The 13,564-nt window shown below is 31.8% G+C and overlaps 1 protein-coding gene across 2 annotated transcripts; it reads right to left on the bottom strand.

Moving 5' to 3' along the window:
- Positions 1-6,069: 6,069 nt before the first annotated feature.
- LOC110102772 (dihydroneopterin aldolase 2-like) lies at positions 6,070-9,462 on the bottom strand. Of its 2 annotated transcripts, none has more exons than XM_020831247.2 (3): positions 9,322-9,462; positions 8,805-9,009; positions 6,070-6,381 (listed from the first exon to the last, which is right to left on the bottom strand). In XM_020831247.2, exons 2-3 carry the CDS (start codon positions 8,999-9,001, stop codon positions 6,177-6,179), a joined length of 402 nt encoding a protein of 133 aa, XP_020686906.1. In that variant the 5' UTR covers positions 9,002-9,009; positions 9,322-9,462; the 3' UTR covers positions 6,070-6,176. The 2 variants fall into 2 exon arrangements, with proteins under 2 accessions (XP_020686906.1, XP_020686907.1); XM_020831248.2 differs by lacking the exon at positions 9,322-9,462 and adding an exon at positions 9,174-9,315.
- Between the last annotated feature and the right edge of the window lie 4,102 nt (positions 9,463-13,564).

Below are 13,564 nucleotides of genomic sequence, written 5' to 3'. Positions count from 1 at the left end.
TTCTTGTCCGAGTGGTGAAGAACCGGCTGAGCAAAGTTTAAGTTCCTGGTTTGAATTCCTTCACAAGCAGTGAAAGCCTTAAGTGTTGACCCGTATAAATTGGTGTGGGTTGTATGCTAGGTCGACCGGGGTTTTCACTGGCCTAAGGACAATGCTTCCTCGTCACAAAAAAAAAAAAACCTTTAATTTTTTTTAAAACGCGGCTCATTTTGATCAGCTAGATTGAATAGATTATTATGTGCGGTGTTTGAATGCGATCGGAAGTTAATTTAGATACACTGCATCTAATGTATTATATATTGGATGATGTGAAATAATATATTGGATGATCTGACGTGTCAAGATTGACCTCCAAACTTGTCTTGACACGGCCCGTATAATTTTCTTAAGTTAGGGGCTTTAGCAATCAAAAATTTTATTACCTTTTTAACTAATTTTTTAATACTAAAAACTACTTTAGAAAACAGTAAAAAAATGTTTCAAGATTTTGTTTGGAACAATCTTTTTATAGTTTTTTAAAGCAACTTTCTAATATGTAAATTTCTTGAATTAAAAAATTTTGCACAAAAAACTTGTTTTTGAAAGCATTAAGAAAGCTGTTCCAAACAATGCCTAAGAAGTCCTGAGTTAGGCCACATAAAATATTGACCTTCTAATGATCTGATTAAGAGAGTAAATGTATTAGCCCAATCTATATTAAGAAAAAAAACAGATAAACCTAAAAAAAATTGATTAGAAATCATTAGAAATGATTTTAGGCATATTATTATTTTAAGAAATTAGTTTTTTTTTTAATGTTAAGATTTATTTCAGTTTTATGAAAAAAGCTAAATTTATTAGTCTTTTTTAAAATAAATTAGTATGAATTATTTATGATTAATTAGTTTCATATATGATTAAAATTAATTTTAAATTATTTGATCTTATTTCTGTAATTTTATTTTCATAATTAGAGATTTTCAGTTGTATTTGAGCAACAATTGATTGAATATTAGCTTGATAAATAAAATTATATGGTGAGGCAAATTATAAGTGTTCTCTATAAATCCAAATTATATGCACGGAATTCCTTCTTTCTTCTTCCTGCTGCTTTATCTAGTTGATATTGCCTTCGTTTGGGACGGCTTTCTTATTACTTCATGAAGCAAATTTTGAATGCAAAAATTTTAGCATTTGTAATAAAAAGTTATTTTAAGAAGCAGTAAAAAAGCCGTCCCAAATGAAGCCTTAGAAATTGCAACAACTTTAGCATTTGTTTGGGATAACGTTTTTACTGCTTTGCTTGTCAGACTCCAAACACAATTTCTGTTTGGCTGTTATTTATTCGTAGCTTTGAAAAAAACTATGTTTTAGAAAATTGCTCTTCATAGCAGCTTTTAAAAAAGTTACTTCACCACAACAGCTTTATAATCACTTTTATAAATAACTATAGCAGTTTGTTTGGGACAGCTTTGTCGTTGTTTTACTTTTCTGATAATCATAAGTTATTTGACTACAAAAATAGAAAATAATATGTCTGTAATTTAACAATGTCCTAAGTAATTATGTTATATTTATTTATGTCCATTGGTTGGTGGAGTTTCCTTCAAATGTTCACAGTGAACAGCCAAAATGTTATTAGTTAAAGCTAATAAGGATGATGTTGATGTGGATCTTAAACCACATATAGGGTATGTTTGAGATTATTTTTTTTTAAAATATTATTTCATAAATATTATTCTAAATATTTTATTTTTAATTTGTAAAATGAATTAAGTTATTTTTTAAAAATACTTAAAATAATTTTGAGATGTTTTGAATATTTTAAAAATAGCTTAGAGCTGCTTACCATCACCGTCACAGCAAATTATTACGTATGTTGTCCGGATTCGTCCGGACACCAATCCAAAATACACCGGACCTTGATGTATTTGGGTGACGTGGCTCGTCTGGATTGAATTTCCGGACGTAATAATTCGCCCACCGCTACGTCCACTGTCTCCGACAAACTCCTCTCTTACCATAGCTGTTTCTTAGCTAATGGAATTTTAGAAGTGGTTTTCTAAAAAATCTATTATTTTTCCTTTACTGAAAGCCAACAGGATTCTGAACAAGAATTGGTAGCAGAAAATAAGACTTTATTTGGGAATTGGGACAGCTTTACTCCTGTTTTTTAAAGAAAATTTTTGTATAATTTTTCTTTATTATAAAATTGTTTTAAAAAGGAATAAAAAATTGTCTCAAATTAAAATTTTATTTAGGACAGCTTTTTATTGATTCTTAAAGTAACTTTTTAATATAAAAATTATAAAATTTGTACAAGAAACTTGCTTTAAGAAATAATAAAAAGTGGTCACAAATGAAGCCTAAGACTTCGGCTTCATTTGGGACATTTATAGATCACTATTTTTTTTATACTTTCAAGATATTTTTTTACTAAAAATAATAATTTTACAAAACATTAAGAAAACGTATCAAATAAAACTTTCATTTTTGTAGCTTTCTAAAATATTTTTTTTAAAAAAATTTATAAAAAAACTAAATCTCACATATTATTATAAAATGATCAAACAAGAATTGGAATCGAATCCACCGCTGCTTGTCCGGCTGGGCAAAGCTCAGGTCCTTGGTTTGAATCCTTTGGCAAACACTGAAAGCCTTAAATATTTGCCCGTATAAATTGGTGCGAATTACATGCTAGATCGACCCGAGTTTTTAGTGACCTAAAAACAGTACTTTCTCGTAAAAAATAAATAAAAAAAAAAAAAAAAAAAAAAAAAAAAAAAAAAACCCGGATGTGTGTAAAAGCCAGCATCACGATTGGACAAGGCATATAAATACTATAAGTTATTTATAGTTATTGGCCACCTCCTCACAGTACTATTGCTGCTTGCAGGGTCTTACTGTTGGTATTTAATGAGGGCTTTCAGAGTAGCTGGCAGTAATTTTTTACGTTTTTTTTTTTTAAGGACATTTAGGCCATTTAACGCAAATAATTTTTTTTTTTTTTACGTTAATTTTATTGATGCAAAAACATCGGAAAAACCGAAAATCATATAAATATAGTACAGACAGCTATGATAATTTTTATGTATAATGATCCATTGATTCAGGTCTCTTATTTTTTGTACTATCAGATAAAGAATTCAATTACCTCTCCTTTTGAACTTTTGTATCTTGTTTGGATGAAAGGAGGGGTAGGATCAAGTAAAATTTAAGGTTTTGTTTGAAATAATTTTATTATTATTTTTTAAAATAATTTTTTAGTATAAAATTTAAATTTGTTGAAATTTTATCTACTACTCTTAAGGACGCATTATTTATCCTATATTCTACATGTAAAAAACGAAATTATATCTAAAAATATTTTATAATTATTTTTAATTTTACCTTTTATCAATTTTAACGCTCCTATTTTTTATAAGCACATTTAGATAGTTTCGTCTTTTTTATTATCCATGGCCCGAATGATTATCCTAATTATAGATTATGAGAAGCTAATCAAGTTTTATAGAGTGCAAATGATCTGAGATAAACTTTTAAAAAAATAATAAAAAAAAAAATTTGCGTTTTATGAAAAAATGCTATTTAAGCTCCTTAAATTTATTTTTAATTACATTTTTCTTAATTATTTTGAAATGCCGATCCTTTTTAAAATTCTAACCTCTTAATTTGCCCTTTGTTAATTTTTTTAAGATGGAAATCTACGTAATCCAAATGAACTTCCATGTATATTTCTCCAATAAGACATTGAACAAATTTCTCATATTTCAAGCAACATGAAGCATATAAAATCAAAATTTTCATTATTTTTAAGATACCAAATATATTTTATTTCATATAAAAATAAAAAAAAAATGAAAATGATGCGCAAATAATGCTAATTATAACCTTGTAATTTGCCCTCTGTTAACTTTTATAAGAAAATATAATTAAAAAAAAAAAGAAATTTAGCAGTGGCTTTCTTGCAAGTCCATTATTTTTCCTTTCCTGAAAGCCTAGAAGATTCTAAACAAGAACTGGTAACAGAAAATAAATTTCACAAGCAGAACGGAAGATTATGATAAAAAGATCAAAGAATAGTTGGAACCTGATGCAGGTATAGCTTGCCATCATGATTGGACAAGGCACAGAAATACTATGAATTATCTACAGTTATTGGTCACCTTCCTTCAGTACCAACTCATAATCCTATTGCTGGGTCTTACTGTTGATCTTAAATGTATGTTTTCAGAGTAGCAGGAAGCAGTTTTAAGCTAAAAAAAAAAAAAACATTGGAAAAGTCATATGAATAAAGTACAAGAAGTTGTGGTGATTTACAACCAAACAAAATGCTAATTATGGGTGTCAATTCGGAAAGGGTCGGGGATCCATAAATGGGCTTGACCCGAACCCACTCGTTTAGCTAAATGGGTCAAGATTTACAACCCGAACTCGACCCGCTCAGATTGTCAGGTTGACCCGACCCATGAACCCGCTTGCAATCCTGTTTTAAGCCAGCCAATCAACCATCTCAAATCTCGAACACCTCCAGCCCTCTGCCTGTGAGTGCGATTCCTGATAGTTTCGTGACCGAACAAGACCAAGCTGCCTTCGCCTCTACTGAGATCGCAGGCCAACAACCCTATTTGACCGAAGTGGCGAAGTCCTACGTTTGAAACACACCTCCGAATTCCGATCCTCACACCAATGTGGAGTCCCACTTCCGCCCGTTTGGCAGACCGAACGAGCCACCCTTCACATCCAAGTCTCTGTCTAACTGAAGCCCGACGCCCCTATGCCAATCTCTGCTCCGTCTGGAATTCGAGGGTTGAGGCAAAGCCCGGATGCACAGTCGCCAACGTGCCAAAGCCTTCTCAGATTTCGGGTCAAATCCGGGTTAGTAGGTTGACCCGAACCCGACTCGATTTTTCAAATGAATCAAAAACTGCAACCTGAACACGACCCATTTGTTAAATGGGTCGACCCAAACCTAGATTTTTTTGGTCGTGCTCGGGTCGGGTTATCGGTTTGTATCAATAATTGACACCCCTAATGCTAATAATGCTTGATATAAGCATACACATGTTTTATATTTTATTTCTTCGTTTTAGAGTGCTAGTAAATAAGGATACTATCGAGAAAAATTCCATCAAATACCATACAAAGGCTTCGTTTGGTACGCCTTTCTTACTGCTTCTTAAAGCAACTTTTTAGTATAAAAATTTTCTACTAAAAATTTATTTTAAGAAGCAGTAAAAAAAACGTCCCAAACCAAACCTAAATATGAGTGGATAACAAACATTGAATGATGATCGGAAGTAAGCATCTCGCAACATATGAAAACACCTGGGTTGCGAAGAACTCTACTTGAAAGAGTTGAAATAATGTTGCAGGAAGAACTAGATATTCTTGACCATATTGTTGTGCTAATGAAATCCTTTCCAGTTGGAAGTCTTTCTCTACAAAGAGGGGCACATAAGAATGGAATATTCATCTTAATGAAGAAGAGATGAGGAAATGATTATAACCATAAACAATAAAAAATTATTGAAGACCCTAATCATCATACTGAATCGAACTATCATCGCCTCTTACAAGATAGCTCTAATAGCATTAGGCATTCATGCATAATAATAGATTGATTCAATTATCTTATTTTGTAGAATCAACTAAAGAAAATCTATTCCCCTCATTTGGATTACTTTATCTTGGTTGGAATAATATGGTTAAGTGAGGTCCAGTAGAGTCATGCTAGGTCATCTAAGTTGGGCTAAACACAACTAGAATTATTGGGTTTGATTGGATTGAGCTAAGGTTTGGTAAAGATGTAAAATTAGATACGTTTGGAGAAGCTTATCATCATGATCATTATTAGCCTTATCCCAGTTTTTTGGGCTTGGCTTTACTACTAACTCATTTTTTATTCTTTCCTATAGAGAGTTACTTGAGATGTTTAAATTTATTATTCACAATTACTTTGAACAAGTTTTATACAGAGTGATCTTAGTCTACCACTTGTCTATTATGATTCCCTATCACTATTTGCCAAATTATCTTCGTTTGTCAAACTCAAATAGAAGATTAAAGAAAAAATCCACGCAATTTAGCTTCTAAAAATTTCAAAACATTAGGTCAAACTCAAATAGAAGATTGTATTGCACAGATGAACAGTTTGTTCAGAACAAAAGAAAACCATTACATGTGAAAAGCTGTTCTTACTTATTTTCATTGTTAACTCTGCTTCTAAGTATTTCAATACCCAAATAATCCATAGGACCATCAACTAAAATATCAGGTTTACCAACCTTCACTCTTACAGCATGTATCTGAGGATATTTAAGCAGTGTTGTGTTTGCTATCAGGTGAGCTACTGACTCCAATAGATTCTGACTCGGACCCTCCATAATCTCTTTAGTTGTTCTGCAGATTAGATAAGCAAATGTTCAAAGTTCTGCAAAAATTAATTTAAGAAAAAGGTTCAGAAGATATGATGAACTTAGACTAAAACTCATATAAATGTTAGCTGTATGAATATTTGCCGCCAAATACCAAGTAATATGCTTCAGTTACATTGTTTTTACTGAAAGGAAGCGCCTCTTCAAGGTCACTGAATTGCTTCAACAATGCCAATAAAAAGTTAAGTTTCATCAACATTTGTAAGCAAATGTAACTGATTGATAAGAATGAAACAAATTATAGTCAAGCTTAGATGATAGTCTTGCTAAAATGTTGAAACTTTTATGTTCTAATTCATATTGGATGCAGGGCTGCAAACGAACCGAGCCGAGCCAAGTACATGAGTGTTCATGTTTGTGTTTATTTAATATCAGCTTGTTCAAGTTTGGTTCATGTTTGTTCGAGCTTTATTGTTTGTGTTCATGTTTGGTTCATTTAAATTAATGAGTGTTCATGTTCGGTTCATGGTCAGTTCATGTTCGTTCGTTTAGTACTTATCGAGCTTGTTCGCGAACATATTTAACGATTTTTTTTACTATCAAACAAATATGTTCATTAACATATCTATGAACAAACACATTTATAATAAAAGTAATTGTCTATGTAACAAAGGGAATGATTATTTATATTTATTAATTTTATAGTCAAATATTAATTATTTTTATCTAGCTTATTCACGAGTTCAAAATCGACACAAGATCAAGCCTTTTTAATCAAGCTTTTATCGAGCTTAATGTCGAGCTTGTTCACGAACTTCAAATGATATTGTTCGCGAACATAAATGAGTCGAACGCATTAGTGTTCAAATTTGTTTATTTAAGAATCGAGTATTTAAAATATTGTTCAAGTTTGTTTGTTTAGCTAATTAAACGATCACAAACGAGCTTTAATCGAACCGAACAACGAGTAGCTCGTCAAACGTTTGGTTCGCTTGCAGCCCTAATTGGATGTCTAGGATTGTGGTTAGAGTAGGGAGTCAAATTTATGGGTTATGCAATGATGTTTGGAAAAGAATTACGGAAAGATAGATTAGAATAACCATGTCAATATCAGATAAGAACATTGAATTTTTTTCATGCCGGGAAGATCCACCATGAGGTTATTTTTTGTACTACACAATTAATAAAAAATAAATAAAGAAAGAAAAGATATTTATGTTATTTTTGTTTTTTTTTTTGGGACATTTAGGCCATTTAAGGCAAACTCACACACACAACGCATACACATGGACTCGAACCTTGGACCTCTTAGTTGGAAGCCTAAGCTTTCAACCAATAGGCCAAGGAGAGTTGTGTGTATTTATATTATTTTTGTTGATATTGAGAAAACATATGATTTATTGTTATAAGAAATATCGATGCATAATAAGAAACTAGACTTGTGAACAATGTGCGCTGAAACTATTAAAGATAAGTATAACAACAATAATATTAATAGTAATATGAGATCTCTTAGCTTTATGGGCTCTAGCGGTGTCTAGAGATTTGAGAGAGATAGATCATCCTTTCGAATAAATGATCAATTGTATCTTGGTATTTTCCATTTCCGTTTCCTCAAATAATACAAATTATCTGTTGTTTTCCTGGTTTTGTGTGGATTTTTGTGGAAAAATTCTCGTTGTTTTCCAAAGATAGAAATTCCTTGAGATCTATGAGTGTTTCCTATCAAAAACACAACAAGAAATTTATACAATTTTTTCAATTGATGTGTACAACTTGTCACTATAGCATATTACACTACAATGGAGATCCCTTCACAAAATACCTTTAATGAAACAACTTTTAATAACTAGGTCAATTTGCAATTGAGATTGCATAAGGCATTTCTTTATAGGATATAAATTAGGCTCCACAACATAAGAAAAATTAAGAAATGATTATATGAGAGGGGGATGATTGGAAAACATCTATTGAAGGCTTATTTGAAAATAGGCTGGTATAGTTTGAGATTTAACAAAATGTCAAAAATATATACCCATGGCAGGTAAGTAAAATTAGTGTTGAAGTACTAGAAAAGCAAATGAGTAGACATAACAGAATGTAAATTGAGTTAAACGAAACTGTAGATAACAAGTCTAGCTTATTATACAACATTCACCATAAATGAATGGAAAATGAAGATTCCTAAATCAAAGAGGATAACATTAATGAAAAGAAAATATTTCATTTGCCAATTCAAGATCAGAAATAATTAAAATCTTATTAGAAGACAGAATAGCAGCAATCTCAGGCAACAAAATAGCTTAAGCATATTTATAATTAAATTGTAAAAAACCACACAAATCAACATCTTTTTCTTGTTTCAGCATAGTTTTACAAAAAAAGTTTAAGTTCCACGTTCAGCTTTAAACTGATAATATCACGGAAAAAATATTATGTTAACATTACCTGTAAATGTCAGTGTAGCTTACAGTATCTGTTATATCATCAGTTTCACCAGCAATTCTTAAATCTAACCAGGCATCAATATCTACCAAGAACTTTTGACCTTGCTCCTTTTCCACAGGATGCACTCCATGAAATCCATAAAACTGCAACCCTCGCAAAATAAGTTTATCTTGGTTTTCTAAATTGCCTTCACCCATGTTTAAACCTGTAGCAAAATATCATCGTTAATGAATATCAATTCAACCTGCAACGGGCTTTTTATACAGCTCCAAGATTTACTGAACCCAGATTTACAGGATATACTAAATCCTATAAAGCTAAATCCTCCTTGTTGCCAAACAGGATTTATGCTTGAGCAGGATTTTATACCAAATCCTGTCAAACGGGATTTGAATGCCCGCTAAATCTCACGGCAGAACAAATCCTCTGCCTCCCCCTTTGGACCGTAAATCCTAGAATTTCGCAAATTTAGGTGATTTGGTCAAAGAAGCGTGCGAAAGGGAGAAAGATAGTTTACCTTCACAACAAGCGAGCTCTTGCAGTTGCTTCCGATTAAAATACCGTGACTTTCGATCCGATCCGACAGGAAGGGAAATCGTTTTTTTTTTAAGTGGCAGCGGTAGATATCACTTTCCAAAAAAAAAAGAAGCAAACCCTAAATGCCTCTAACCTATTGAGAAAAAAATTAATCTAATTTAACTTGATTAATATAATTTAAAATATTAATAATTAAGTAAATTAATTAATTAGAAGAATAATTAATGTATAATTAATTATTTAATTTAGCTTAATTAATATCATTTGAAATGGATATTATTAATTATATAAATTAATGGTGTAAATATTAAATAAATAATTAACTAGTGGTAGAATTATTTAATCAGATTAATGAGATAATTAATATTTAATTTATAATTAAAACTAATTAAATAACATTGAGATATTTAATTTAATTAATAATGAGATTATTTGTTAAATAATTAGTTATTTTAAAAAGTAATTAACTAACTAATTAGATAATTCTCAATATATTATAATATATATATATATATATATATATATAATATATATTATGATATATCATTGTACTATTGATAATAATTAAAATTGAAATTAATAAGTAATTTGTACTTAACATATTAAATTATTTTAAAACTTAAATTTAATTTTTAAATTGAACTAATTAGCCTTAAATACTGAGATTATATTGACAAATTAATGCCACATGATTTAATAGGATATTAGATGGTTATGTTGCCAAACAATTTTTCAACAAGAATAGAATTTACAAGATCCTAATTTGAAAGGATTTAAAGTGAAATTCTAACTCTGTTGCCCCAAAACAAGCCTTAGGGCATACTCCAACTGAAACGCTAAAACGAGTGTACTGGAGTCGTTCCGTCGCTCCAACCGAACTCCGAAAATTTTCCGTCATTTAATCGGCGGTGAACAGTGCGACGTTCAATAATTTGGCGTCGACTGTTCACTCACTGCATTTTACCAATTTTTTGCTCTCAACCGACAAAACACAGGCGAAAGGGAGAGCGATCGTTACCTTCATCAAAAACAACCCTAAAATGGGTTCACTTGGAGCATCACCGCTGCAATTTGGAGTTTTGCGTTAACATTAATTTGCCCGTTGAAAAATGAAGTTTTGCGGTTGGAGATGCCTTAGGGATACTCCAACAGGAAGCCTCAATTTCTTCTTTCTCATTTTTTATATTTATTTTTCAGGTCAAGCCTTATATTTATTCAATTTTTTCAAATTAAGCTTAAAATTTTTAAAAAAACTAATCTTACTAAAATAATAATTTATTAAATAAAATAAATTTACATTAGAATGCATAAATAGGAACGAAAACAAAATACTCATGCAACTCTAAATTACGTTGTATTTTATATTTATTTTGTAGCTTAAGTGATTTCTGTTTGTAATTAATATAATTGGGTTGTGCACTTAGCTTTTCCAATAATAACTCTTATTCGATAAATTAATTTGGAATATAAATATTTTAAATTAAAAATAATGTTGTTGTAAATAAAAATTATTTTAAATGCATAAGAACTAATTATATAAAAAAAGTATTTATAAACTATTATTTTTTTAATTATTAATAATAAAGAAAATACACTTAAAAAAGAAACTTTGTAAAGTTTGAATTTATTATTTGAGGCTATATTTCTTTTCAGATTAACTCGTTTGAATATTCTTGCTTATGCATGTAGACATATGCTTGGGTTACAAATAGAGGTGAGAATGAGATGGAGAAAATCATTAGTTAATTTGATTAAATCAAACATGTTTGTCCAAGAAAAAAAATGGTGGGCATATTTCTTTAATTTTGAATGTTATGAGGGCATGTAAAGTCAATTTTTTTTTACTATTTAGAAAATTAACAACCTCTTACTAGTTACTGATTAATAAGAATATTAACTTATGTCATTTCAAATGTCTGGTCGCTTCGCTCTGCAAGGGTTTTCACCCTTCTTCGCCTTTCGCTGCGAGGATGCCTGTCGCCTCAGGGAAGCTTCTTCTCTCTAGTTTTCCCTGTTTTTTTCCTTTGCGGGTCTTTATGGCGGATCGGCTTCGCGACCGCGGTTTTTTTGAATGGAGCTTCTCCGGCTCTTTCGTTTAAGGAAGCTTTGTCTAGCGCTTCTTCGTCTTTGGTTCCTTTTCCGAATTTGCGTATTTCGTCACACCGTGGGTTACCGGCGTTGTTTATTTCTGAGGAATAAGTTTGTTCGCTTGCTGCTCCTTTCGAATTTTCTTTGGTTGGTCGGTTTCCTGGAAAGCGGCCATCTATCAATGCAATTCGAATTTTTTTTTTTTTTATATTTGAAACTTATAGGCGAGTGTTCGGTCATGGTTCTTAACCCTAGGAACGTTTTGATTAAGCTCCTGAATGACTTTGGTTATTGTCGTATCTTCTCTCACCGTTCCTATTTCATGAATAATTGCTATATGAAAGTGGTGAAATGGTCCCCTAATTTGGATGTTGAGGTTGATTCCCTGATTGTTCCTATATGGGTTTCATTTCTCCATCTTAGACCACATCTCTTCTCTCCTAGGATTCTCTTTGGTCGTACGTTGAAATCGGACACAGCTACGGCCGTCCTTCGGTTGCTCACATTCTCGTTGAATTAGATGTCACCAAAAAGTTCACTGATAAGATCTGGGTAGATTCTACTAATACGGGATACGTTCAATCTGTTATTTTTTGATGATATCCCTCATTTTTGTTTGCACTGTAACTCATTAGGCCATTTGAAGGATGATTGTTGTATTTTGCATCCTCATCTTAAAAAAGTGCCTAAAACTGTGGCTGCTCCGTGCATGATGTCTGGAATGAATGTGATTAATGATGGTTTTAATGATGCTCTTAACCCGTATGCTAATTTAGTTCCCCAATCTGTTGAGAATATGGCTATTTTGACGGAGAATGTCCACTAATTTAATCCCCCAATCGATGATGCTACTGTTTTGTCCCCTGATGCCTTACCTTTTGTTCCACCTATTATTGATTTGGGTTCTCTAGATCCTATTTCTGCTGCTCATTTGCTTGTTAATTCAATGAATGGTTTGAATCTTGTTGATGAGGCTGGTGCTGATGTGTCCTCTGTGAAGGTTGTGGCTGGGGACCCTCGGGCTTGTAATAGTGCTGATGGTCATCTTGATTATGCTATTAATTCCGGTCCCATGTTGTTGGTGATGTCTGCCCCGAGCATCTTGGCTGCTATTTCAATGCCTCCTGTGGTTGTGGAATGCCCGAATGGGTCTGTTCCTTCTACTGATATTTTGGGTGGGGTTATGTGTGAGACTTATGCTAATTCGATCTCTAAGTCTACTGCCCCCTCCAGTTCGTCCCCTGTTATAAATGTCGGTTTAGTTCATAACTCTTTTATTGATGTGCCAATTAATTTAATTGACCCTCAAGCCTTGGTGTATCATGTGGAGGACAATTCTGGGATGGATGTGCGTGTGCATGTCGATTGGCTTCAATGTTCGTCCGATTCCGATTCCATTTCTTTGGAATCTTTTGGTGATGATGATCTTAGGAATATTGTTGCCTTGCTGCATGACGAACCGGTTGTTTCTGTTGCCTCTCGTGGAAGGGCTCGTGGGAGGGGCAGACGTGGTAGGTAATTTCTGTGGGAGGTGCTGGTGGTTGCCTCCCTGGTTTACTTGTTGGATGCCTTTCTGGTTGATAGTCCCTGGTATTGTTAATTTGGCTGTTTGGATGGACCTTTTGTTTGCCTTCCTATGATGGTTCTTGCTGGCAGATACATTGTGCTTGTTTTCTGGAGCTCTCCTATTTATTTTTTCAGTTGGCCGGGCAATGATGTGGCTAGGGCTCGATTCTACGTCGGCATGACTCGTGGCAACCTTTGGTGTAGATTTTCATCTAGTTAAGTTTTTATGTTAAATTAGTTTTTATAAATTACTAGTTCCTGATTAATAAGAATATTAACTTATGCAAACTATAATTGATAAAAATCATTCAATAAAGTAAACATATTAACCTTAATAATTAATATTAATTTATTTAGAAATTATTATCGTTAATAAATTAATATGCATTTTATTTAATTAATCTAAATAAAAAATATTGTTTATTTATTTTATCAAATTGTTCATTATTAATTATTTAAGATGTAATTAAATGAATTACAATTTAATTAATATAGCTTAAATTATTTTTTTTTTTAAAAAAAATTAATTGAATTCAATATTTATGATATCAAATAATTTTTCAAAATTA

The sequence above is a fragment of the Dendrobium catenatum genome, unplaced genomic scaffold (assembly GCF_001605985.2).
Source record: "Dendrobium catenatum unplaced genomic scaffold, ASM160598v2 fragScaff_scaffold_621, whole genome shotgun sequence".
In the NCBI taxonomy this organism is placed as follows: Eukaryota; Viridiplantae; Streptophyta; class Magnoliopsida; order Asparagales; family Orchidaceae; genus Dendrobium; species Dendrobium catenatum.
The sequence above is the reverse complement of the archived record's forward strand: the minus strand, read 5'-3'. Positions and strand labels throughout refer to the sequence as shown.